Here is a 26,953-nt window from a genome sequence, read left to right on the forward strand (position 1 = left end):
ATTATTCATGTGGGTTATTCGGTTCACCGTGAATCAATATAAAAGAAAAGGCTTTTCTTATTTTAGATGGAGAAGCATATTCCACCAACTCATTCATGGTGCGAATCCAAAGATTGTCATCAGCTAACAATCCTCGTGCTAAGCATGCATCCCTAAAAGAAGCATAAAAATTTTCTTCGAAATGTCTTAAGTCGTCAAAAGACGTAGCACCAGGGACATGCAATAAAAGGACACGCAAAAAATATCTTTCACCTTCGCGGATACTGGCATTATACATTCTACTTACTATCTTTTCAGCACCGCGTTGCCTAACTACCCACCGTTTTTGTTGTTGGGTATTTCGAAAAACAAAGTGGTAAGGTATTTCAGTGTACAAAAATCGTTGTGCATGCTGGTCCTGCTGATTTAATTGAAACCAGGCTGTTAACATCGTCTCAGAATTTTCAGCCCTGTCAGCAGCAACAGCCTCGTTGCCTTCCCTAAAAAACACTTGTTGGTGATTTGGAAGGTGAACAGGAAGTCTTATGATGGAATGACTCTGAGTATGCATAGGAAATTCACAGAGACGCCAAGTTGCTTCAGGTGCAGATACATATCTAGCATCTAAGAATGTTTTTACTTCATCATGATCGATGCGCTCATTGATTTCTATATGTGCAGTATCATAACCTTTGTAAACATATTTATACAAATACTTAACACTTTTAATTGACACACATGCTTCCAAGTTAATATGTGCCATATATTTTTTACATAGGAAAGGGTTATAAGGCACAACCCACCTATTATCAACATCCAAGTTTCGAATTCTTACAGTTCTTCCATTATCAGGACGATGGTACATGGGATAACCGTCTACATTGATAACAGTTCCATCATTAAATTGCTTAGGAAAATGCTTAGTACACTCACCCTCTTTCATGCACGGAGATGTATTATTAAGGTGGCCACATGGCCCATGGATCATACATGACTTTATTATATCATACAGTTCGGCATCTTGGTTTTGATCCGGAATCTGTGCACAAATTAATGAGTCAATATCATCAGCATTTCGTAATTTAAACTCATTGTGTAGATGTAAAAGCATATGAACATGCGGTAAACCTCTCTTCTGAAATTCAATAACATCTACATGTTCACACAGAACACCTAATACACTGTCTTTTAAATCTTTTTTCAAAGCAAGTAAATTTAATTTAAAGACCCTTGCAACCAAATCTGGTCTATCAGAAGCACATTGACCAGGTAACAAATTAGTAACAATTTCTGGCCATTTTGGATTGCATGTAAAAGTCAAGAACAAATCTGGCTTACCTTTTTTTGAAACCAATGCCATTGCATCAAGATACAACTGATGCATGTTGCGGGGTGAGCCGGAAAAGGTAGAAGGCAAGACAACAACATTACCTGTCTGTAAGTTACGTTGATCTGCAGCATTTTGGAGGTAATCCAGAAGTCCTTGGTAGGACTCTGCTCGAAGCTGATTTTGATTTCGTCGAATAAATGCAAGCCGTTGGCCTTCCACTTTAACATATGCATCTACTAAAAATTTCTGAAACAATTTGCCTGCTAGATGAAGGGCAGAAAATTCTCGCCTAATAGCAATGCGGTAAATATAATATTCCAACTGGGTTAGCCTATTTCTTACTCCAGTTGCATGCTCCCTGACGTGGGCCATGTTTTGGTCCCAACCAGGGTCACCACGTGGAAATAAAATAGGATACATCATAGGATCAATATTGCATGATATATGAGGGATTTGCCGCAAAGGTTGTTTACGTGGATAAAGAACAATATCTCTTGCAGCAGGAGGTGCTCCATCATTACCAACAAAGTAACTTCCTGATGCAAGGGTGCATTATACCTTCTGCGATCATTACCCTCGCGCATTACCATGCTTACAACGGAAGGCTGTCTGTTTTCTGCTGCTGCTCTGGCTGTTTCTTCACGTTCCACTTCAGCCATATTTCTATAAGCTGCAGCATATGGAGAATCCCTGTTAAGAACATCTTGAATTATCTGCATTGTTTCACGATTACAATGAGCATGTGTCGGATTCTCAATACGCATGTTTAAGGCAGCTGCAGCCTCTACAATCTACAATTGGCTAAAATTAGGTACTTCATTCTGAGCAGGTAATAAAGCACCATACCTGTGAAATAATTGACCACATATTCTAAAACAGGGGGGTCCATGACCTGGTGGTGGTCGAATGTTTGCTGACAAAGAAGTAAAACTAAATGCATTATTGTATACTCTGATATACTTACGAAACTGTTTAGCTTGGGCAGAGTCGTTGCTTAACAATTCACGTATTTCAGCAGGAAATTGTAATATAGCAGGCAGGGCCACTTTGCCATTGTGACAACACTTAAAATGATTTTCATTATTAAATTTAATAGCTCGACAATGCTCACACACAATAGTAAACTTACCTGCAGAATGTGTAGGAGGCAAAACATTGTTAATCCTACCTAAATTTACTAAACGTGGAGCCCTAGCTACCCGATGACGCAAAACATCCGCTCTACGTCTTACTACAGCTTGCTGGGGTAATTCATTGGCTCGATTCACACGACGACGTTGTGCATCGACCTTTTGACGTACATTAGCTTCCTGAATATTTTCATTAGCACGTCTTTGCTGGTGCCATACTGCATCTTGTTCCCTACGTTGTTGGGCTTGTTCATAAGTTAAATTGGCAATCCTTGCCCTTTCATGTAAAGCGTGCTCAGCCCTCCTTTGTGCACCAGTAATATCAACATCATTTTGCAATCGGGGAAGTCGATTGGCAATATTACTGAAATCAGCATTTAAATTAAGATTTTGTGCTGGTGCATTAGCATAGTTATGCTCTAACAAATGAAGAACCGGGTTCATATTTATTATAGGATTTCGTGGGGGAGCATTAGCATTAGCATAATCATGCTCCAACAAATGGAAGTCATTGAGATTCATATTTCCCTAGTAGGCAATACGAAATCAACTTATAACTTTAGCTAGTTAGCTAGACAAAACTTAAGGAAATTCCAAATAAATGTAAACAAACAGAAAAATAGTAATAGTTTCAAAATAGACTGTGTACTAAAAAAGCCTTCTATTCTAAGAAGTAGGTATAAAAAGCAAGAAATATAGTTACGAAACTTTCCTTCACAACGATCGTCTTGCTTCGGGATCTTATTGCAACGGAGGCTATAAGAATTTCGAAAGTGCCAATCCGATAATAGTCGCGGGCAATATAATAACAATAGAATTTATTTTATGGCGCTATCTGATTGGTTTATTTTTATAAAAATTGACAGCTGCCCATTTTAACAGAGGGCGGGAAAACAACGCCGTAAAAAACTGGGTCTGCCGAAATAAAGCTACAGGGCCGCGGGGATTTTCGGCGGGTCTCGCTACTTGCTACGCCATGTTGCGCAGAGACAGACAGACGACGGCTATTATTATAGAGATAATGAGGATAGGATTTGATAATCAGGTTAAGAACATGAAGGATTAAACGAAAAAACAACACACTATTTTCATAAAATACACCGTATATGTGCTCTAAAGAAGAATTTTATACAAAATGTAAAAAAAGTAAATTTGCCGTTGTTATTGTTTTTAACGCTATGAAATAGTGGATCACAAAAAGAATTGATTGGAAATGTATCAGACAATTGTACCTATACTTTTTCAATTCATTCTCTTTGGGATAAAGCGAAATTTAGTAATCGAAGTAAAAAACTGATTGGACTTTAATTCAGCCTAGCTAGCGTCCTACCGAGAAAGCGAAAGGAAAGCAGGTGTGTTGTCTAAATTGTTTGATAGAGAATTGAATTTGGGTGTATAATGATTTTTTAGCCGTTTCTTTCAGAGCTAAATTTTTCCTTAAATATCAAGCTTGTTGTTTAGTCGGAAAATATTTTCTTTAAGCACTTAGTTTGTAAGAATATGCTCTGAACAATCAGAAGTTTAGAATATCCTAAGAATATGCCTAAGCTTGATAGTTTTTTAATATGAACATTTGTATGACCCACAAAATTGATTAGAAGTTTACTTTTTTTATTGTATATCAAACGAACTGAACTTTTTTGTGTCCAAGCAATGGGTCGTTATATGTAGTAGAATTGCCATTAGCTAGCATAGTAACTTATAGCATGCTTTATTTTATTAAGGCATTATATTAAGGCATTATTATTATGTTAAGAACATATTGAGAATAATGAGGATAGCATTTGTCAAAAAAGTTAAGAACATCGAGGCTGAAACTAAAACAAACTATTCTTATTATTTGTATGACTTAACGAAAAATGTTGGACATTTCATTAATGTTTGGTATCCTTTTTTCCCTAGTGGTGTACTTCTGGAATGTCAAAGCAAGTATATAGTATATAGTTTTAGCGTATTTCGCTTTTTACGTAACGGTTGTTAGACACCTTTGATTTTTTTGGACATTTTCTATTTTTATTTATTTTTTTCGTTGCACATGCTTATATTTTGAGACATTTTGATTCAGCCATCTCGTTATGAAAGAGACAAAGAGCCCGGGGTCGAGGTGTTCAAATTACTATGTTTTTGTTTGGTATCCCTTACATCGTTTTAATGAGAGATTCGGTGAATTCTTTCACGGGTATTCGACTAGTCTATATATTAATACGCCTTGTTTGTGCACACAATGAGGCCAAGGACAAAAATATTTTTTTTATTTATTATTATTTTATAAAAGCTAATTTTTATTTCATATTTAAATGTTTTTATTTGTTTGTTTTTTTAAAAGCCCTGTTGGTAGTTATAGATAGAATAATTTAATTTTACCCCCGGTTTACCATGTGCGCGTATATCACGGAAACAAAGTTTATCAACTGAAAAAAGAAAACTGAAGCGAAGAAGGTTGTCTCGTTTTCAATGTAATCCTGAAAGAATTTATATCAAACAATGTTTACTCATCATGAGGTAAGATTAAAGCTTATTTGTTTCTTCTATCATTTTTGTGTTCTAGGTTCGAGAATATCGAATCAAATCTAAAATGTAAAAAATAAAACTATTGTTGTAGAGCGGCTTTTGTTGTCGAGCGAGTATATAAAGTTTTTGTTGTTGTCAGAATTGTTTGTTATAAAGAAGAAAAACGTACGATGATATAACGTCAAAAAGGGAACTGATCAGAAATGCATCAGACAATTGTAGCTAGCTATACATTTTCAATTTGTTTTCTTTGGGATGAAGCGAAGTTTAGTAATCGAAGTGAAAAAAATGATTGGACTAACCCTAGCTAGCGGCCTACTGAGAAAGCGAAAGTAAAGCAGGTGTGTTGTTTAGATTATCTTGTAGAGAAATAAATTTAGGTGAATAACGATTTTTAAGCGGCTTACGCAATCAGAGCTAAACTTTGTCTTAAATATGAAGTTAAATATGTTTTGTCTTGAGCCTGAACATCTTTTTGTAAGAATATACTTGGGGTCAGTTGAGAATATCTTAAGAAAATGTCCAACCTCAATTGTTTGTTCTAATTATAAAAAGAATTTGACATTAGCAATAGTAACTTTATAGCAAGCTTTATTTTATTAAGGCATTGTATATATTTCTGGACATAGACATTCCAAAAAAATATTAAGAATAATGAAGATAGGATTTGTCAATAAAGTTAGACAATGAAGGCTGATACGAAAACACACTATTCTAATAATATACAGCGTGTATATCCTAGAGAAGAATTTATATAAAATGTAAACAGTAATTTTTTTTTGTCACTGTTTTTGACGCTACGAAGTGGTTGATGTCGTTGAAATAAACCTTAATGTAAACAAAGTTAAATCAATGTTTGCATCTATTACATTACCGTTTGAAATATTATTCGATTGTTAAATTCGAAAACGCTGCATTGTTATCATGTACATCACGTTTGTGCATTGGTAGGGTTGCTGTATGCAATAGACTAAATAGCTGATTTGTATGATCGTTACAATCTGTTCATACATTGTGGAAGTTTTGCAATAACCTTTTTTGTGTGACTTAACAATATTCCTTAACGCCTGGGAAATTTATCAAGAAAATTTCCCTGCATACCTAACAAGTGAAAATCAACCTTCGGCTTCTCTTTCTTTCCAACAAAGTGTCGTGTGTAGGCTAATGTAGCCTAGGAATGAGGTTGCTGGACATGTTAACTAAACGGGATGAGGAAACAATTTTTATTAACACTGAATAGTAATTAATTCAGTTGGAAACGCTAATAAATTTGTTAATAGCTGAGAAAAACCTTTTTTCATTATAATTAGATTTTAAAATGTTTAACATTGTTGGAAACTCTCCAACCACGTTGTTATAATGTTCGGTAATTGTAACAAAAAAGATATATTTTTGCAACACTTATGGAATTGCATTGTAAAAAGAGTAAATTATTTAAGTAACCATATATTTTTCAAAAACTTGAGTCAGAATTACGTAGATTTAGAATCGATTTACTTCGAACCTGTAGCTCTTAATAGCCTCTGCGGAAAAGAGTATTTCAATGGCGAGCATTTTGAGATTTAGTTTGAGAAATCATAAAATTGCGTAGTGAGTAGTATAGATATCTCAACCAATACATGCTGAATGGAATAACATGTCAAAACAAGGTATGTATTGTCTATCTATTTTTTTGGTATGTACTAGCGTTATAAAAGGTTTGCAGCGTTAGCCTGGAAACATGTTTATTTTGTTAGCCTGGAAACATGCTGAGGTCTGTTTCAACGGGGTTACGTTCCTCTTTTCGCTGGTACTAAAATTTAGCAGGCTATGTATTGTTAGTCAGCCAACCGCGTATTGCTGCTGATATGAACGCAAGTCGCGTAAAGGGAACTCAATTAAGTTACAGATGTCATGAAAATGCTGCAAGCGTTTAACTAGGGAGGTTTTTGTTTTTATGTTTTTTACAAGTATGTTTTTATGTTGGTATTTACGAACTGTATATATTAATAATCTATCCAGTCTATCTATCCTGTTGCAGCTACAATAGCACAATATTCGCGTTTTACTAATTTATCTAAATGGCATAATTTCAGCTAACATCGCACTTATTGTAGAGCTGCAAATTCAGTGTAAAAGCTTTCTAATATTATTAAAGTAGAAAATTAATAAAAGACAGAACTAATGTTAGTCTGAACTTGTGTTGCCCCTCGCAAGTTTTTTCTTATCCTCGTCCACCGTGCTCGACCGGGCTAATATAGACATGCTGGGAATGATTTAAGATAATTACAATTTCCCGGTGGGAATAATTTGGATAGTAATAATGTTAATGTTAATAGTAAAAATGTTATCAACAGCTATCGAATTAGAAATAAATGTCTGAAAGTTAACCGACAGACATGATTAATAAACATGAAGGAAATCCAAAAATTCAAATTGAAGAAGAATTAACCTTTGGATTTGATTCAACCAAGAAAGAAAAACGTATGATATAAAATATAGACCATTTTACTTTAATTTTCAAATAGAAAGATTTGTAAGACAAACTTTTAGGTTTTTACTTCCACTTTTACTTTAAAATTTCAATATATTTACAATTAATGTGACTGAATTGAAATTCCACAACGCAATGAAGAACGCCATGATGTTTCACTTCACATTGAGTTTTATTTTGGACTGACTTGTAAAGGACCTAAAAGCATGACTTTTGGCATACTTACTGAACGAAAACCGCATTTAACTTCGACAAAGTTTACATGGAAACTTGACACGGGTTTAAATTTTCACCTGAGTCAATTTGGCCGTAGTGAACCTCAACTTAGAATAAAAATTGTCCCACTCTCGTTTAAAAGTGAAATTTAAGTCATTTTCTGGTAAAACCCTCTAAAATTAACAAAAAAAATCTTGCAAATATATATATATTTACTTGCTGATGTTGGATTTAAACCTTGTTTTGACGCCGTTAACTCATTGGGTTATGTCTTGTAGTGCCTACATTGTTGTGTTTCAATCATAAATAATTTCTCATTTTTAATCCTGTTTTTACACTAATTCGGAATACTTTCTGCGTTTATAATACCCGTATTTGTCTGTCTCTGCGCAGAATGTGGCGCTAGCAGTAGCACACGAAATACGATATATAAAGGACGTGCGAACCCGTGGATTTACCGACTGGTATAGGTGTAATTTCTGAAAAAACTTGTTAAACAGACCAATGTTATTATCCGATTAATGCGTCCGCAGACAGCCTGTCAGTGATTAAACAACAGTTGATGGCTCAAAACCTGCTCGAAAAGCAGCTGTAACATGACATTAGGACAATCTTACAGCAGTCATACAAAGTGAATACCTTGTGTATTTTTTGCTATTTTGCAATAGCCACTAGCCTGACTGATACTGCACTGTAGTTCCCAATTATAGGATATTGCCACACAATTTTTTCAGATACAGAGATGGAAATTAACTTAAAAACAACTTTAAACTATGTAATATATGTTTTCATTAATTCTTGTAGTTGTGCGTTTTTTAATTTCTTGTTCATTGATGCATTTTTTGTTTAATAAAGGTTTGTTGGAATTCACTGAAGACGACTTTATACGCTATCAAAATGTATTTTTCAGTCTTAATCCTGAAAATGGCAGACTTTCAGGTAAGTTGACAATTAAATGTGTTCTCCTCCTCAATCACTTACTTCGCCCCACCTCTTCCCGTGACCAATAACGGAATCAAAAATATTCCTGTTAACTTATTTTTAATTTTTAAGTAGCGAGTGTTAGGCTATATGAATCAACACAAGGCTAATTTCCTCTAAAAATTTTCTTAGACAAATATATTTTGGGGGAAAAAAAGAATAAAGTAAATATCAGATAAATCAGTCCCGAACGCGGATATTGATCTTTTTAAAAAAATACCTAATCTTCCTGGGAATGTTATATATCTTTTGTTACTTTTGTTGAACCTCTTTTTTAGCTCATAAAACTCGATCTGCGTTTATTCAATCAAAGTTGCCGATACACGATTTGACAAAAATATGGTAAGACTTTACGATTAAAAAGAACTGATTTTTTCTTTCCATTTGTCATCATTTTCAGTTCAGCAAAACGAAGTCAAAAATTAATTTTATTGCCATAGTTACGCGTTTCCAGGCAAAAATGACTTACACGTTGGGGCAGCTAAAAGAAGATAAAGATGCTATTCCGGTTTTTGTGCTAACTGAAATGTAATGACTACAATAACTTAAAATTAACGCCCAATTCATGGTGTGAAAATAGTGGGAGGGAGGGGAGGTGGGTTTCCCGGACGAGTAACTCGAAGTCGTTCTTCCTTAAAAATTGTTTCTTCGTGTCATTGGTGTATTTTTGATAAATTTTACATTGGATGAGGCATTGAAAAAAGAGACAAAAAAGCACAATGATAACTTAAGATGCAGTTCATCATTGTGCTTGCCTTTGTAATTTTTTTTTCTCTTCTGTGCCTCATTTAATGTAAAACTTATCAAGAATACATTCATGAGATTGGTAAATGTTATGTTTTTAGTGACAGGGTTTGTCCCTTAAGACATGTACTTTTAAGTTACCTAGGAAAATTGTGGACAAGGCACTTTTTATGCATACTTTCCTGGATTAAAGCTCGCGAACTGCGTAAATACATGTTAAATTTTACTGTTTGGAGTTTAATTTAGTTTAATTGAAGACTTAAAATATGCAGACATTATCTTTGGTAATGATATGTTTGTTTCAGGAAACTTGTCAAAGAAAACAACGACGAAGGAATGAACCTGGTTGAATTTTCTACTTGCTTAAGATTAATTCAAGCAGCTGTGTGTGGATTGGCTATCCCAATAAAATTACCACAATCGCTGACAAATCACAAACAGTGTACGGAGGTAAACATTCCCATCATAAACAATGAAAGAGCGAGAGCGTATGAACTCATCTTCTATTGGTTACAACCAGACGTAGATGGGAACATTAAAGGTAGGTGTTACGTGAAAAGCTTCTTATGAAACTTAGGTGATATTCCCACCACTCTCAGAGAGTTTGTTAAAGAGAAGATATTCAAAGTGTAATAAATTTTTTATATCTGATTTTTTTAAGCACGGAAAGTGTTAAATTTTTTGGCATGTTCAAATCTTTCTGATGATGTTTTGTCCAGAGTTTGGTAAGACACTGTTTCTTTTTCAGCTTATTGTAAATCCTTACTTTTGATATATTGTCCGTTTTTTAATTCACTTTTTAAATTTTTCTCCCTTTGTCTACCCAACTGCCCCACGAAATAAAATAAAATTGAAAATCAAAAACGAACAAATAAATTACCATCTTGAAAATATTAGAGCAACTTTTTAAACTACCACGATAATGGATTCATCCGACTGTCACATTTGATCAAAAGCTCAGTTTAAATGGAATTGCCACTTCTTTGTGGGCGAATTTTTCTAACATTTTTCTTGCCACAGATTTTTAATTCCTGAACTACACAACCATTAAAAAGTGTACCCAAGGGGATCTATATAAATAGAAAAACTTGTTACCTGAAACGATTATAATGTTGTACACGTATTACAAGTTGCTTCTCTTGTAATACTTTTGTCTTTAAATTTTTTAAATTTTTTTAGGAGTTACAGTGGCGTTGGAGACGATGGCGTTTTTTCGTATGAGGCGTTTCTTATTCTGCTTCATTTGACTATCTATTGTAAAACAAGTACGTTTTTCTATTCTGCGGAGACTTGATTCGCATCAGGCATAATTTAAAACACTTTAGATTTCAGATAGAATGCTATCGCATTTTATTATGCGAAATAAAAATGAATATTTTGTGTAATGTTACTGACGACCTGATATCTATGCAGCTGTACATTTGTTACATATTTTTAATCGTAGGTCACACTACTTTGACAAAAGCTGTACTCGACGCTTACAATCTTCTTCCACCCAAGGTATGCCTGTTTCCTTTGTCTAAACAATGACTTAAGAAGCCTTAAATAAACCACTAGAGCCGTTGCAATAAGAGAGAATACTCTCTTCCATAAGAAGTTCCGCGTTATCCGTTTTTGGTCCAAGTTAGATGAATGTTGTTGAAGTTAACGAAAACGGTTTCTGCGAGGACACAAGACGGGTTTATTTACTCAAAAATAGTAAACAAAAGACTAAAGGCTATCTCTCTTCTGGAAGCACTTTTTACTTTATACAACTAAGTGTACAACTATTACAGTAACTACGGGTACTGATAGCTATGTAAATGGTAGTATCCGTTTTAACTGCCATGTTGTTTATACAAGCTGTCTTGGTAGTAATAAAATGACTAGATGATCCATCCTTTACCTTTTGGAGACAAATGTTAAATTCGCGTTGATAGAGAACATACCATAGCAATCAAAGAAATAAGTATTCATCCATGTCTTCCAAAGTATGCTTACTTTTTAATGTTTACATTGTCTCTTTACAGCTACGAAAGGAGAGTCTAAATAATAAAGAAAATAGGTATGTTTCAAGTATACACAGTTTTTTAAAAATAACGCACCGCCAATTTGTTGTAGTACGTTATACAAGCGACTTTGCCTAGCATAGTGTTTTTTAATATCCATATGGTAGTACTGTTATCAGTAAGTTTTTTTAATACTCCTGAGAAGTGATGCTATCGTCTCTCTCAAACTGTCATCCTCAAATTTAAAGGACATGCGAGGTAACTACGCTAACATACTCCCGATTTAAGTATATTTTTTAAATTACTTTTAGGTTAATTGAATTACAGTTGGAGATGAAAAGTACTCAAGTACAAAAGGTGAATGTGCTGCAAATTATATCATCAAATATATCCTTGCCCTTGAGAAGCTTTTTTCCATTTCCATTTTGATGTTTTGAGAGAGTAGGGGCAAACGGTATCGTAGCAAAAACAATTTAGGTAACATTGTTTGTGAGGCATTTAACTTGATGCAGTAAATAATAACGAGATATTTCGTCCAACCTTTGTGGACATTATTAAAAATTAACAGTGCAAAAGGTTGGACGAAATATCCGTAAATAAAAATGTCGATACTATTTACTGCATCAAAATAAATAATTTCAGAAATGTATGAATATGGAAAAGGTCTTTTACAGTATTACCGATTTTCTTTATGATTGCGTTCTATGACAAACTTTTTTTAATACAGAATAAAAAGAATTGAAATACCAGAGGCATTTAGCATGTTATCAAGGATTAGAACACCAGCAATTTTACATTTTGCTTCGGTGTATATTTTCTCTTGTCTATCGTCACAGCGGCTGCATTTATTATTTCTGTACAGATGATTCCTAACAGAATGCAAAGTTTAAATATAAATGATAAGTTACAATATGCTTTTTTTAGAACAAACATATTTCAAAAGAAGAACAAAAAGCACTGACAGAAAGCTTAATTCAACTGAAAAGAAAGGAGCAGTTGTTAAAAGACGTACGTGCTTATATTTTCAGGGCTGTGGCAAGGAACCAGAATCTAGAGGAGCGGGACCTAGGGGAGCGGAACAAAGGGGAACGGGACCTAGGGGAGCAGGACCTGTTGCGAAAAACAAAACAAGATGGTTCATATGGGAAATAATGTTTCATAGGATGCGGTTTTACCCAATAAAGGGGATTTATTACAGTTAATTGTCCATGTTATGACTTTTACTTTACACGGTACAAAAGGTACTACGATAATTCTAAAGAGACAACCACTTAGCGAATCAATTCTTATCTCCTTGATAGTGTGAATCGTCAGAGGATGATTGGAAAGTGATTTGAAGTCACGCGAAAAAATGCTAGAGCTTATTAACTCACGATAGGCATTGCTTAAGGCAAGCTTATAATATTTATAAGAAACACTTCAGCTGTTAGCACCCTTGAAAAAGTCCATCGCAAGTAGTTTATAAATGAAAAATATTTGCGCGTCTTTTTTAAAGAGTAATTTTGGCTTCCATTTTGCGCACAAACAGACAAAATATAATATTTTTTCTTGATTGTTCCGTTTCTCCAGTTTTCTTGACTTTTTTATGACCGGTTTCCCCATTCCATAACTGTTGATAGGCTTTTCAAAATGAAATCAAACTTGTCACACATCTTTGCTTAAATCAATGTTATTTCTATGACGTCATCAGAAGCCTGAAATTCACCCAAACTACCACTATCCACTTAAATTTTAACACTGTTTATGATAACCAAATAGAAGTTATGTAACTATTTCCCCTTTTTTGCATAATTTTTTTTTTTTTTTTAAAAAAAACAGCCGACTTAACCCGAAAGTTCATTTTTCCCCAATTTTTGGCTAGAATCCGAAATCATCGGGATATCGTGTTAATCATGTTTACAAATTTTGCAGAATGAATTCCTCTCAATGGAATAAAGTTGTGCTGTAACTTTAAACGAAAGTTATTATATTTTCCCGATTATAAAAATTTCTTAGAACGTCAAGGGATAGTTTCGACTAATGACCAATATCTAAGAATCTGAGAGGTTAGATCTAAAAATATGCCACGCAGGTGTCCAATAGAAAAATAGAAAAGCTCAGTAAATATTATTGGCCATAAAGCGTAGCAAAAAACAGTCATCAGAAAAAAAATACTGGCAGGGCGGCGGAGTCCCTCAAACCCCCCTCCCCATCGCCCATACTCCTTACTAACTATATACTATCGGGACATAGGAGTCTTAAAACTTTAATACCCTAGTAGGGAACTTATAGGTCTTTTTTCTCGCATATAATGACGAGTTAAAGATTTTCTTACATGTGCATCCTCAACTGATGTGCCGAACTGGTAATAGCATGGCATAGCAAAAAAGACAAATCAAAATCTGAACTCACAGTCATGCATTGCGTCACATGCAATATTTGCAGACCGCTGAGATTTGCATTGTAATTGCAAAAGACAAAATCGTTTAATTATACCCTCAGTTCTCTAATTAGTCTAATTAAAAATTAACTACCATGGAGTTAAATAATATTGTTATTCGACATAAAACGTGTAAAAAAGAAAAGCAAGTATATTTTTCTCTTTGTTGTTATTTCCTTGTAATTGTTGTTATTGTTTTGTATTTAGTTTTCAGTACTAGAAAATTACTAGTTTTTCCTTCCTGGCTTGATTCAGAAAGGACAGCGTTAATTTAATTAAACTCCAATTGTAGCCAAAGTACACTCGAAAGGTTATTAGTGTTTTGCAAAAAACTGCCACAGCATTTGTTTCTTCCTCCTTTCCAATCAATTGAATTGGTGCGTTGGAAATTATTCTGTCCGGAGCGACACCTTCTTAGGTGCCTGGAACAACATTCCTCGTTACCCAATATCGAATTAACGCAGTTAAAATTGTTCTGACAATATCTTTTCGGCAGCCTAAGAGAACATTAGTGTCAAAAATGGAGATTTTCAGCAGCTGGTGCATTAATTCATTCCACGATTGTAGATTGTTGTAATTTCTTTCTTTGTATATAAACATTGCTTTTTCTAAAGTGTAATGTAGCTTTCTGTTTAGGAAATTAGGAACTCTGATCATAAACTGCGTGAAAGACCAGCTTTAAAAGAACTTTTCAACCACACTTCTATCCGATCGGGAACAACAAGCTGGAGGAGCTGCATAGATAGAATGAAAAATGAGTACAACGGTGAGAACATTTTTTTCAGTATTAAAGCTATTCGTGTGCACACACAATGGGTTGTATTATATATAGATTTAATTACACAAAATCACGATTATTTTTTATTTTATTGTCTTGTGTAGCTACTCAAATAAAGAATGAATGAGTAATTAAGGTAGTAGTTTTGAATTGAAACATAAACAATGAAACATCAGAGGCTATTCCAACATTTTTTTAATCTTTGACTTCAAGAAAAAGCCACGAGTTTATAGCACAAGGCGTGAATAATGTAGGGCGTAAATAATAGTGGGCGTAAATCCCAATGGCGTATTCCCTGTGTAAATTTGAATGTGTGTGTTAATTTTTTTAACGTGATTAGTGATGCGTCCTACTTCAATGGTAATTTTAAATGCACTAACTGAAGCGCGTCTAATGCGTGCATAAGTTCCAAACCTTCACGTAATTACTTTTTCCAGAGGACTTCACGATTTTATATGGTCATGGTTTTTATAATGTAACTGCGAGAGAAATATGCACTCAATGTTAATTGCCTTGATGCTGTTTTTAATATTTTTTTGGCAGTACCTCTATCTTATACTAAATAAAGTTTGTATTCTTCAAAAATATTGAAAATATTGATTGCATACTCAAACTTGACAGACTGTGTCAGTTTCATGTTAGTTACGCTTAGTCATGCGTTACTACCGACTAACCACCGCAGAGGAAGTTTTATAACCAGCATAAAATAGTACAAAAAAGTCGCAAAAATAACTCCACTGGAGAGCTATTATATTTATTGTTGTTGATCAGTTATAAGTCCCTTGTTACGGTTGTATTGTAAATCCGATGCATTGCATGATAAATATAATTGTCCTTTTATTAAGCCTGTAATTGCTTTGGTATATTCTCATCTAACTAAGGTCCGCTTTACATGCTAATTTTTATTAGCGCTAATGCAAACATGAATATACCATCCAGTAACAAACTTTTCAATGCTTTATGTTATGTGATATTATTACGAAAGTGGGTGTTTTGTTGTTGGCAATTAGTTTTTACATCTTCAATTTTTTTTCAGTATTTGTCAACAGAAAAAAGTGAGTCAGAAAGAAACACTTTATACTGTCACGTGTAAACCAACCCTTAAATTTTTCTTTTGTTTTATACAATTAGGTATTCATAGATTCACGAATACTAAATAAATAGGTATTTTTTATATGAAAAAAATCGGAAGCATTTGTGTTGAGAGAATATTTTTTTAAGTCAAAGGAATGATCAGGTAAGAGTAGAGTGTCAGTATTATTGATTTATTTATTGTGTCCTTTTTTTTGCTATTAACATATTGACTTTTTTAACATCACTTTTAACTTTTTCTGATAAAAAGAAGCAAATTAATTTAAAAGGAGTAAAAAAAAATTCGTTTAAGGTGTCTGTAATCTAAACACATGTTAGTCCGCATCAATTTTTGTCCTTAAGGTAACACTGGCACATACGCATCGTAGAAAAATGGAACAAAACTTTTAAATGCATAAATTAATCGAGTTTTAAGTTTCTTAAATACGTTATCTGTAAGCGTTTAAATTAATTATGTTCAGAAAATAAGTAACCAGAAACATGCGCTAGACCTGTTCTCTTCAAGTTAATAATTGATGATGACGTAAGTAAAAATGAGTATCTGGCAAACTGTTAATCTTTTTTAGAACCTGAAAGATTAAACGAGTCGGAAAAAATATTCGTTGGCGATAACATTGTGAATTACTCGAAAACGTTAGTGGTCACGAAACGTTTAGAACCACGCCGAAAATCGAAGTCTGACGTGCAGAGACGTTTAACAAGCGAATTGCTTTCGCTTACGGAGGATATCGAGAAGTTTCGAAAAGAAACTTCCTCTGACTTCAAAGAATTGAACAAGGAGTTCGAACAGGTGACTTAGTTGTTCATTTCTCACTTTCAGCATAATGAGTGATATGTTTATTCATTCATTTGATTATTATTTCTTTACCATATACTTTTTTACCTATAATTTACCCTCGATTTGATTTCCTTAAAGATTCAATTCTAAATTTGCTTAACCAAAGCATGTAGTTACATGCTGTACAATCCGAATCAATTTACATTTGACACGTGATCTGGCTTCCTATCATTGTTAACGATTGCTGTTCTTCGCGAAAATGTATATTTGTAAGTGCAAATGGGTTAAAATTTTCGGAAAATCAGGCAAATTCAAACAATTATCAAGTAATATTTTGCCATGACTTGCGATAAACGTTTGGAATTCAGTTTAAATGCTCATTGCAACTGCATGTTTTGAGCGCATGGCTTGAAAAGTTGTTCCATAGGCAACGGTATACCCTTTAAACTCAGGAAGCATAGATAACGCGAGGTCACTTTTATGGCAATTTCATTGGATTGGTCATCTTGAAGCCATATTCAAGTTGATAACCTGTTTTAAGAACAATTTTAGTAAGAGTGACATTAGTAACTGATAGCATTAGCATTAGCATTAGTAACTGATAGCATAGCATTAGTAACTGATAGCCTTGTGGTAGAGCGTTCGCTTTCAGTGCGGGAGGTCTTGGGTTCAAACCCCGGCCGAGTCATGCCAGAGACTATAAAAGTGTGAATCTATCCTTTCTGCTTAGCGCTCAGCATGAGAATAGGATTGATATCTTAGGCGGTTGTCTAGTTGAGCGATTGCTGTGCTTCCACGACTTTCGTAGCTCAAATGGGAGCTTTAAATGCGCTAGGACTCCCTTCGCAGGACCCTCGTTGATAGCAGTACCAATAGGAACTGAAGAGGCTATCCTGGGTAAATAATAGTAATAATAATAATAATAAATTGTAAATTTATAAATTGACAGGGCGACTACTAAAAAGCAGCCTTGTGGTATAAAACTAGGGTCGCCTAATTGTTATTCAGTGTTCAGTGTATGATAACAGTTCCTTTTCTTAAATGCTGTCTCATACTTACAAAATCTGACTTTTTATTTCAACATAAAAATCAACAAGGGAATATGCACTTTACGAATTAATGATGTGGTTTCTTATTTAGAAAAAAAAACTTTCACTATGTCAGAACTTGTTTCAAAACTCCAATCAATATTTTCTTGTTTTAAAAATTTCATAAATATTTGGTGGTATGTTGCTAAGTCCCTCTTAATTAGCAACGCACATAGCTAGGTATAATTACATGAAAAAAATCTTGAAGTTAAATTGGATATCGTTGTCTCGAATGCTGACCTAAAAAATTGTGCTCTGTCTTATTTCTTTTACACAATGATAAAAGTTTTAATTGCTTGTCGCCAAAACGATTGTCAGGGCAACATTAATAACTAATGAGATGAAGATAGCCAAGATAGAATTCCCAGCAGCGAAATATGCTGTTTTTCTTGGAGTTTAAAGATTAGGGGTGTTATTACAACATTCATTATCTCATCTATATTTTAAGGCTTTACTACTTTATACTCAATGCAACTGCCTTTAATGAGCCTTTAGAAACAGAGATTAGTGGCTTTTGCGTAACACAACACCAAGTTTTTTCTAACACGCTTCTTCTTTTATAACAATGTGCTTTACAAGAATATAAAGCTGGGGTTTTAGGATAAAAACAATACGTCTGTTGTTTAGAACAATAGAGAAATAAGAGTAATGTCCAGTCTTTTTAGAATTTTGATATTATTTTATAGGTGAAAGCTACTGTTGGACAAGGGGAGGTCTTTCCCTCTTTATTCGATCTGGATAAAGAACGAGTGAAGCTTCCAAAGAAAGTCGAGAAAAGAAAACGAGCCGAAGAAAATCTCATTTTGAAGAAGCATCTCAAGGTAGAGGAAAGCGAATTAGACTTTTATTCATTGTTTACAAAGTTAGAAGAAAACGAAGAATCAAGTGAAGGTAGAGCATCTAAAATAAATAGTCTTCGTTCTTGGAATTTTCCTAAAGAAAGGACGCAGCGATCGAGATTAGCGCCCACCGAACCAGAATCTAATAGCAGGTGTATAGAAAAATCAACAAAACGTAACAACCATCGTTCGAATTTTTCTGATCAAAAATACAAAAGCAGTTCCTTACCTAGAACAAGCCCTTTAAAGTATCCATCAAATGACCCCAAGGGAGGCTCCTTGAAAAGAAAAGACTTCAAGAGGAATTCGTTAAGAAAACGAAAAAGATCCGATTCGCCCGAGAATACTTTAGCTTCAGATTTTGCAAATATATTCAAACAGTTGTCATTCGCGAGCGATACCTCGCCTGAAACAGAAGATCGCGAAGTGAAAGACATTGTCGAGGACGTTCTGCATCATAATCTAAAGAACGAAAGTTTTTCTCTAGCTAAAAATAAAGAAGTTTATTTGGGTAGTTTGTCTGATTCTAAAAATGTCGTGATTGCGCCTCAAAGTTTACCAACAGTTATCAATAAAAAAACAACTTTGATTAAAGATAACCAGTTTGTTGATCTGCCAGTAAAAGAGAATAATACAACTAAATCTTTCAACAGAACGAATAAAAATATTTCTCTGCAAGAAGCATTAGCTAAAAGAAAGCAGGAGTATTTGCGAAGCTTGGAAGCGGAGAAAGACGCTTGTGAGGAAAAGAAAGAAAATTATTTAATAACTCAAACAGAGCGAAAGGATTCCCTAAAAAAGGATACGAGTAAAACAGGGGAAACCGCTGTCGAGGATACAACCGAAGACGGTAATCTTTCGCAGTTGGACACTAAGTCTGTGTTTGCTTCCTCCAAAAACATATTTGAGCACCAAACCTATACCAAAGAAACCCCCCAAAGATTATTAATCAAAGATCAATCTTTGTTCAAAAGTTTGCTACGTGACCACCTACCACATCAGCAAACTCTAAATCATACAGTTGATGATATTCAACTAAGCAGTAGTGCCACACTCACTAAAAGAAAGGAAGACTTCGACAAAGCAAAAAGCGGAGTAGGACCTGAAGTACGTTTTAAAGATATTTCTGTTGACAATTCTCCATTAAAAGGAGAGACAACGTGGGACGTAAACAATAATAACAACAACAATATCAACAAACATAACAAAGATAACAACAGGGAGAAAACAGGTCAGTTTGTAGATCATTCCGTAAACAAAATACTTCGAAATATCTCGTTCAATAACAAAGAGAGTAGAAGCGTTGAAAGTAACACCAAGAGCGAGAAAGAAGACGTGAAGACGATCCTGAAAAAGATTTCAAACGAATCTGAAAACAATAAACGAGATAAAAGAAAAGTTCGACACATTCTTAGCCAGTTATCATTTAATTCAGCAAGAAATATGGCGACATTAGAAGAATTATTAGAAATGCAGGTAGGTAAACTTGTATTTCTTGCTTTTAGGTTCTGTGCAGGGCGCCTGCAAACTTGGAAACGCATTATTTTACATAAATGTTTTATACACACTTCGAGACTGGAAGAAGAAAAACGGGATTTTTTGAATATAATTTTTTTAAACTTGAAAATTTTTACTGCAAATACAATATTTTATAAGAACAAATTTATAAGACCAATAAGGATAGGAATTGGTGAAAATGTAGCTGTAAGACTCGTAGTTTAAAAAAAACTTTAAGCCCTAAATACGTCATTTTTTTTCAAAAAAAAAAAAATGTAAAATTGAATGTTTTAAATTAGTTGAATTTTATGTCTGACCGAACGAGTGTTTTAATGATTTTTTAAAACTAGAAATTCAGCCTTATACAAAGAATTCTTATGAAAAAGCCATATAAGAACAATTGCAAGTCTGAAGTTTTGCACCCTCAAAAAAGCGTGTGGAAATACCTTTTTTCGGCAGAAGTTTGGCAAGATGAAGAAAACACAAGAACATTAATAAGAAAACTTTTCAGGCTGAACATGTGAAAAAATAAGAACACCTACGGCTGAAGCTAAATTTTTTTTTCTTATAAAAGAAACGTGTAAAAACTCACCTTTACTTAGAAAAAAACTTGGTGAAAAGTAAAGCAACAAGCAAAAGTGATTGTAAAAATTAAAAAATATTGAACAAATATGAATCATATGAAAATATGAATTGAAACTCTCTGTGTTTTGAATAACTTTTTACGGCGGTATGTTTCATTATTTAAAGTGATAATCATAAGGTTAAGCTAGGTTTAAGTACCGATTTAAAACATTGTCAAATATTTATTAAATATTGCTTCAAAACAGAATGAAAATTCCACAGGGTTATAGCCAGAGACCCCTCGAGTTGCGTTTGCGCATTTTGTACAGAAGTGGCAATTACCATAGCAACATGATCAAACGCGCTGTTAAAATGTCGTATTAAATTAATAAACATTTTAAAATAAATTTTTAATCTTCACAGCATTTGTTAATTATAAATGAAAGATAGAAATATATATTTAAATCTTTTTCTAAAGTATATTAAACATTTCACCTTATTATTAAAAAAAATCTTCATGTGGTTCTCCTACTTATTTTCTTTTTCATTCACAACACATTTAACTGTTACTGACAACTATAAGGGAGGAGAGTGAGTGAAACTGATCACTGAAAGTTGGATGCTCTTGTTGTTATCGAAAAGTATGATGGCGGCGGACATAAAACTTTTCAAAAAACTTTCTTAACAGCAGAAATACACGATCCTGCGGTCAAGGTTTGTACAGCAAATAATCCATTCATATAGGTGAATATTTATCATAATCCATTATTTGCAGCCTCATATCTCTTTTTCTGAAATAAATCTCTGCTAATTTATTTTTGTTTATATTGCTACCTAATCAGATTTAAGCGCTTTTTTGCATTTTCTAATTCTTAACGCGATGATGTGAGCAGTGACAGGTTTTATCAAGAGTTCCTAGTATAACTAAATATCAGGAGTTCATTTAAATGATTTTTTTTTAGTTGAAAAAAATCTTTTAATAAAATATGTGGCTTAGATCAAGTAGCTAATAAATTTGAAATGTAAAGACATTATTTGTTTAACGTAAATAAATGTTCAAATATTTGTTATAAACTTCAGAGATACAATATTTCTGTTTGAACGAAGAAATGAAAATATGAAACTATGAAACTTCCATATTTTCTACTTCTTAAAAAATCTCCTTTTTTCGTTGTAGAATAATCCAGATTTAACGGAGCAAGAAAAAAAGCGAGTTGCTTTCGACATTCGAAGACGGCAACGTCAACATTCGGAAAAAGCGGAGGGAAAAGTCGTCGTGCTGGATAAAGCAACGTTGGATAAATTAAAACAAGCACATCTCGGAGACGAACTGCCATCAAACCGAAATATGAATTTGTTTTATACTGGAAAAGAAGCTGGCCAATCAGATGATGCGGTTGATTTGGATAGTATGATAGCCAATGAAAACAACAGTGGGAAAACTTTGGAAACACTTAGTAACCAAAGATACAACGCTATGAATAAAATTTATGACGGCTCTCAAGTAGAACATTCCAATCGTCCGTTAACGCATGGCAATTATTTTGAAACAGACGACATGTTCTTTCACGAGTCTGAATCTGAACAAGCAAGGCAAACGTTCATCAGATCGAAAAGTGATGCAAGCGGCTTGGAAAGTAGTAAAGGCAAAAGAGTTATTCGAACAAGGAGTGGTAGGATCATTAAGAAGGGTCCCGGGTTGATAAATCGAAACGATCCCGAACAGGTGTCCTTTCAGCAAGAAAGTGAATGGTTGGAAAAATTAGTTGGAGACGCTGTGGAAATTAACAAGTTAAGGGGATATGAAGACCTTGAAGCAAGAAAATCTACAGGTAATACAATTTAAATAGATGCTTCATTTTTTAAGATAAAGCCTGAAATCACGTCCAATGTGCGAGTTGGAAAGGTCAAAAACGTTTGAAGGTAGACAATTTCTCGGGCCAAAAAAACTTGAATAATTATGAGATGTAGCGGGAAAATATTGCAAACGAAATTACAATATAAATGTATAAGAAAAATGCAAATCCCTTATTTTTATGGTTATCGTTATGTAGATAAAAGTTTGTGATTTAAGAAAATTACGAAATTTACGGAATATAATTATTTCGTTGCCTACTTTCGATTCGTTGGTTATTACATTTTGGATGTTTTTCTGAAAAAAACTGACTGCGAACATTTGGAAATAGAGCTGACAAAGACAAATTTGCTTTCAACCAATGTCAACTTCTAACACGAATTCCAACCCGTGATTTTTTGTTTTCCTTTTCAAGATATACACATGTATTCCAGTAACCATTGAAAAATTTATTCCAATTGTTATCTACATACTATAGCGCGCATATTTTTACTATTATATAATTTATTTTAAGATTTCATTGCGTTCGGATCACCAATGCTTCCCACTGATGACCCCGAATCTTTAAGAAGAGTTGCGGAAGCAAACGAAGAAGAAGAGAGAGAAAGACTTCGAACAAAAAGTATGGACGTTTTAGAAGAAAATATCGAAATTCATTCTCGAAAAACATGGTTAGAAAGTCTTGTTCAGAGTGAAGATGATAGTACAGTATCAGCCACACCTCGAAGTCAGCCTAGCACACAAAGGGATGTAAATATCGCCAACGAGATATCTGTTCCTCCACCTAAAACAGAAAATCTAGACAAAGCAGATGGCACGAAAAAGCCTCAAACGGTTTATCACAAATCAGACCCGTTCCAGTTCCTTGAACCTATATACACCACCCAAAAGGAGGTGAAACATGAGGTAAAAAAGGAACAACAAAGACCAAAGGAGATTATTTCCGAGCAAACACCTACACAAGAGGTCTTCTCACCTACTGAAGATGACGAATCTCGTGGCAACGCTTACATGCTTCCGTCAGCATTGCGTAAACAGAAGAAAGAAAGTGTCAATCACGCACCCAAACAAGTAGATGCTGATAGCCAACACATCCAGTCGGTGAAGCAACAAAGAAGCATATTTGAGAAGTCGAATCCGGCAAGCAATAATTTTAAAAACACGAACCAAACGAATGGATTTGTACGTAGCAACAGCCAAGCATCTAGTCTGTCGTCTTCACGCGGTGGAAGTTCTGATTGTCAGTTAACAACGTCCACAACAAGTCTATCATCAACGGGTGAGATTACTGTTCCAGTTCATAAACAGGAGCAGGCAACCGAGGAGGAACAGCTTAAAATTCCAAGCGTGAAGGAGAAAATGCGAATATTCATGAATCAGTCCGGTTCAAAAACAGACGATGTAGTTTTGAGAAAGAAACCGTCGGAGAAGTCATCGCCGAGGCCTAAGTCGTATGGAGGTGCGAATTTGAAGCAGTACACGTTTGGTAAAGATTACGACGATACAGATAATGCGCCTAAGTCTAAACAATCTAATGGCGTTATTATCGGCGGTGGTAAACAGAAACACGTTACAACAGATGTAAATAGCGCCACTAAACGCCACCACATTGATACTGACAGAAATAACAACTATGACGTGAGTAGTGACGTTAAGCGGATTGATATCGTCGGAAAAGAGTACAAACATTGCGTCAGAGATCAAAGAATTTTAAAAGAAATTGAAGAAATGGAACAACGAGAAAATGAAATTAGAAACAGGCGTAACACCGCAAATCATACCGAACGTGAGAGCAGTAATAAACAAACCAATAATGTTTCTCCAAATAGCAATACTCATTCTGTCATTCCAAGGAATGAAGCAGAAGGTCTGCAGGCATTTCTACAAGAAAACGAAGTCAAGAATTGAACTTTGCTTTCTATATACAACAATATAAGCTTGTATAATTGCACGCATTCATATCCACGCATTCCAGTAGCACAGTAGGAGTCGTAGCTATTAAACAAATAGATTTTTGTTGCTACTTTATATTCACAATACGATTATAGTTCACCCGCCGTATCTTCTACATTGTAAATAGAAAATTTAGTAGGTAATTTATTCTTCAGTAAAAATCGTTTTTTTTTTGTTTATTTTTTGAAAAAATATAGAAAATTATTGAAATGTTATTTTATCTTAAGCCGAGTATCTATTTTCACGATCTTCGTCACAGCTTGCAACTTTTGTTTTCTAAGCACGTTATTTCTTTGCATCTAGTTTGAGTACCTATAATTTATCGAATGGACCTCTTTAAATAACAAATCAAAAGAAAATTCCACCATCTTTAGTATCAAGGGGATTTATTCTTATTGAGCGTTGAGGTTAAAACTCTAAAAGTCGTGATAAGAACCTTACTGCCGAAATGGCTTTTAAAATAAACGTTGAAGAACGAAACAATTTTCCTTCCTACCTCATTTGAAACCGTTAGGAGATTAACCTCTTCGACCGATTTAGAATTCTTAAACGTGCCTTGCTTAGACATGCTAGACATGCTTAAGTATTGTATGTCCTTTCAAAAATGAATTAAAAGTCCTTGTTGTTGCTTTTGAAATCGAGTTACTGTATGTCGCGAGTAAACTCACGTCCCTTAGCTATGATTTTTAACTGTGGTTTTCAGCGCTAAAAAGCTTGAAACAATTTTCCAAAAATTGCATAATTTTTATTAGAGTCCGACTCAAAGGAAGTTTAAGGACGGAAACCGAAATACTGGAATATTTTTATCAAGATACTAAAGGGCTAAATAAATCTTTTAGGCTGTTCGTGTTCACACTAACAATAAAAAAAGAATTCCTAAGAAACCAAATATATTTTTTCGGAGAGACATTATAAATAATTTAAGCTTCCACGCAATAAAAAATTAAACAACTTTCAATTTTTAAGGTTCAAAAGGAGATTGGAATAATGAACATCTTTTGATAAACTTGTCTTTCGCGATATAGGCAAACGGAAAATAAAATTTACAGTGAGAAATAATCTGGCACATCATACTATTTATTCAACCTGAGTCCACACATTAAGTTTCGAATTTTTTGTAGGGTAGGGTTAAGTCTAAGTGTAGTTTAAGGACTTAAGTATAATCTTAAACTACGTCGACCAACTTTTTTTGCTTTTTAAAGCGGGTTGTTGAAAACAGATTTTGCATCTCTCAAAATAACTCTCTAAGTATAGCTGTCTAGATCCACCGACAATGTCAATGGCGTTTTTCAAAGAAGGCGGGTCACCATATGAATCATTGAAGAGTGCGGCTAAGGCTGATTTAATTCTTCATTCAACATGTTTGAATACGCTTAAGTTAAAAATCAAAATTCTGACTACTTTTCGGCAAAACCCTCAAAACAAACATTAACTTTTATAGCGAAAATTGAAAAATAATGCAAATAAGAACGCGCATCAAGGCTGTGTTACTTTTTGTTTTTGCGGGCACAAGGAATATATGAAATAAACAGTTAAACACTTTGAGGAACGCCCTATATGATTAAAGTTGCATACAGATAAACACAATCTCCCACAAACACGATTCTTAATGAGGCAGCGTTTAAAAGGATAGTGGAACTTATTATTAAGAGAAGTTTATTGCAAAGATTTACTGGTAGATTTAGCATTGATTTTAAATCGGCAGCACACTGGAGGAAGGCGTTTCTAATTTAATATTAGGAATACTTAAGTGGTTGCGTGCACCCTTTCTGAAGCAAGCAAGTTGTAAACTAGTTAACTTTTTCTTTAAATTTTCTTTGTGTATGACAGTCTTCTAGTAAATCAAAGAGGAACACTGGCACAACAACGGAGATTTCAAAGGATCACCATTTTGTGACTATTCCTAGGGGCTTTTGACGACATCCATGTAAGAAAGGTATAAGATGGTTATTGGGTATATAGGTATTTATTACATGCATGTTGGTTACTAAGTGGTAACCAAGGTGTTGCTAAGGTGATATATGGGTACTAGGGACATAATGTAGACCAGATTTGAAGGAAATATCGATCCACCAAAATGACGTCATTTCGGATCCCAATGACGTCATTATATTGTTTTCCTTATCTCAATCATCTTTTAATGCCATGTTGTACATATGTGCATCAATATTTCTAATAAAACGGGTCTTTTTATCTTTATCCGTAAAATAAGATATTTTTTTGCCGAAATAACGTTATTTTTTATCCTATGACGTTCTCAAATTAATATATTTTACCTGGAATGAGTTTGTACCAAGGCATTCTACAACTATGCCAAGTTTCATAGCACAAGTGGTTCAGAATTTATGGCCCGCGGGCACTTTGTTCCCTCCCCTTCCCCCCAGGGTACAAGAGCCAAGAAAGGTCAGGTATAATAGGGTTAAAGGATTTCAGTGGGCATTCTAAGTGAAACTCATTTACAATATTCGAAATTTTCAAAAAACCTTTTATAAAGTGTGTAAACAGTGCTTTAGTTATCTTCTGCATAAACATGTTAAAAAATATAATTAAGCGTTGCATGCGGACGTTGTTGGAAAAAAACAAAAACAAAACGTTCCCTGTTATACTTTTAACATATCGCTTGATATTTCACAGAATTCTTTTGTTTGTTAACCACCACCCCCACCTCCACCACCACACCCTTTATTCATTCAGGACCTAGGAGTAACAAGAACCGAATTAAAGTAGAATGCATGTGG

At 34.2% G+C, this 26,953-nt stretch overlaps 2 protein-coding genes across 3 annotated transcripts; one reads left to right on the forward strand and one right to left on the reverse strand.

Annotated features, from left to right (window-relative positions):
* Nucleotide 1: 1 nt before the first annotated feature.
* LOC130629883 (uncharacterized) lies at nucleotides 2-1,681 on the reverse strand. The gene has a single exon (XM_057443261.1). The coding sequence runs from the start codon at nucleotides 1,679-1,681 to the stop codon at nucleotides 2-4; it is 1,680 nt and encodes a 559-aa protein (XP_057299244.1).
* Nucleotides 1,682-6,571: 4,890 nt separating this feature from the next.
* Nucleotides 6,572-24,419, forward strand: LOC130629830 (uncharacterized). 2 transcript variants are annotated; one of them, XM_057443193.1, is made up of 15 exons: nucleotides 6,572-6,599; nucleotides 8,495-8,578; nucleotides 8,899-8,962; nucleotides 9,670-9,905; nucleotides 10,026-10,089; nucleotides 10,544-10,629; nucleotides 10,809-10,864; nucleotides 11,374-11,408; nucleotides 11,664-11,709; nucleotides 12,277-12,360; nucleotides 14,408-14,537; nucleotides 16,208-16,431; nucleotides 18,194-19,822; nucleotides 21,585-22,239; nucleotides 22,777-24,419. In XM_057443193.1, the coding sequence occupies exons 1-15, from the start codon at nucleotides 6,587-6,589 to the stop codon at nucleotides 24,168-24,170; spliced, it is 4,800 nt and encodes a 1,599-aa protein (XP_057299176.1). In that variant the 5' UTR covers nucleotides 6,572-6,586; the 3' UTR covers nucleotides 24,171-24,419. The 2 variants fall into 2 exon arrangements, with proteins under 2 accessions (XP_057299176.1, XP_057299175.1); XM_057443192.1 differs by lacking the exon at nucleotides 6,572-6,599 and adding an exon at nucleotides 7,052-7,413.
* Nucleotides 24,420-26,953: the final 2,534 nt, after the last annotated feature.

Source organism: Hydractinia symbiolongicarpus, chromosome 2 (assembly GCF_029227915.1).
Source record: "Hydractinia symbiolongicarpus strain clone_291-10 chromosome 2, HSymV2.1, whole genome shotgun sequence".
Lineage (NCBI taxonomy): Eukaryota > Metazoa > Cnidaria > Hydrozoa > Anthoathecata > Hydractiniidae > Hydractinia > Hydractinia symbiolongicarpus.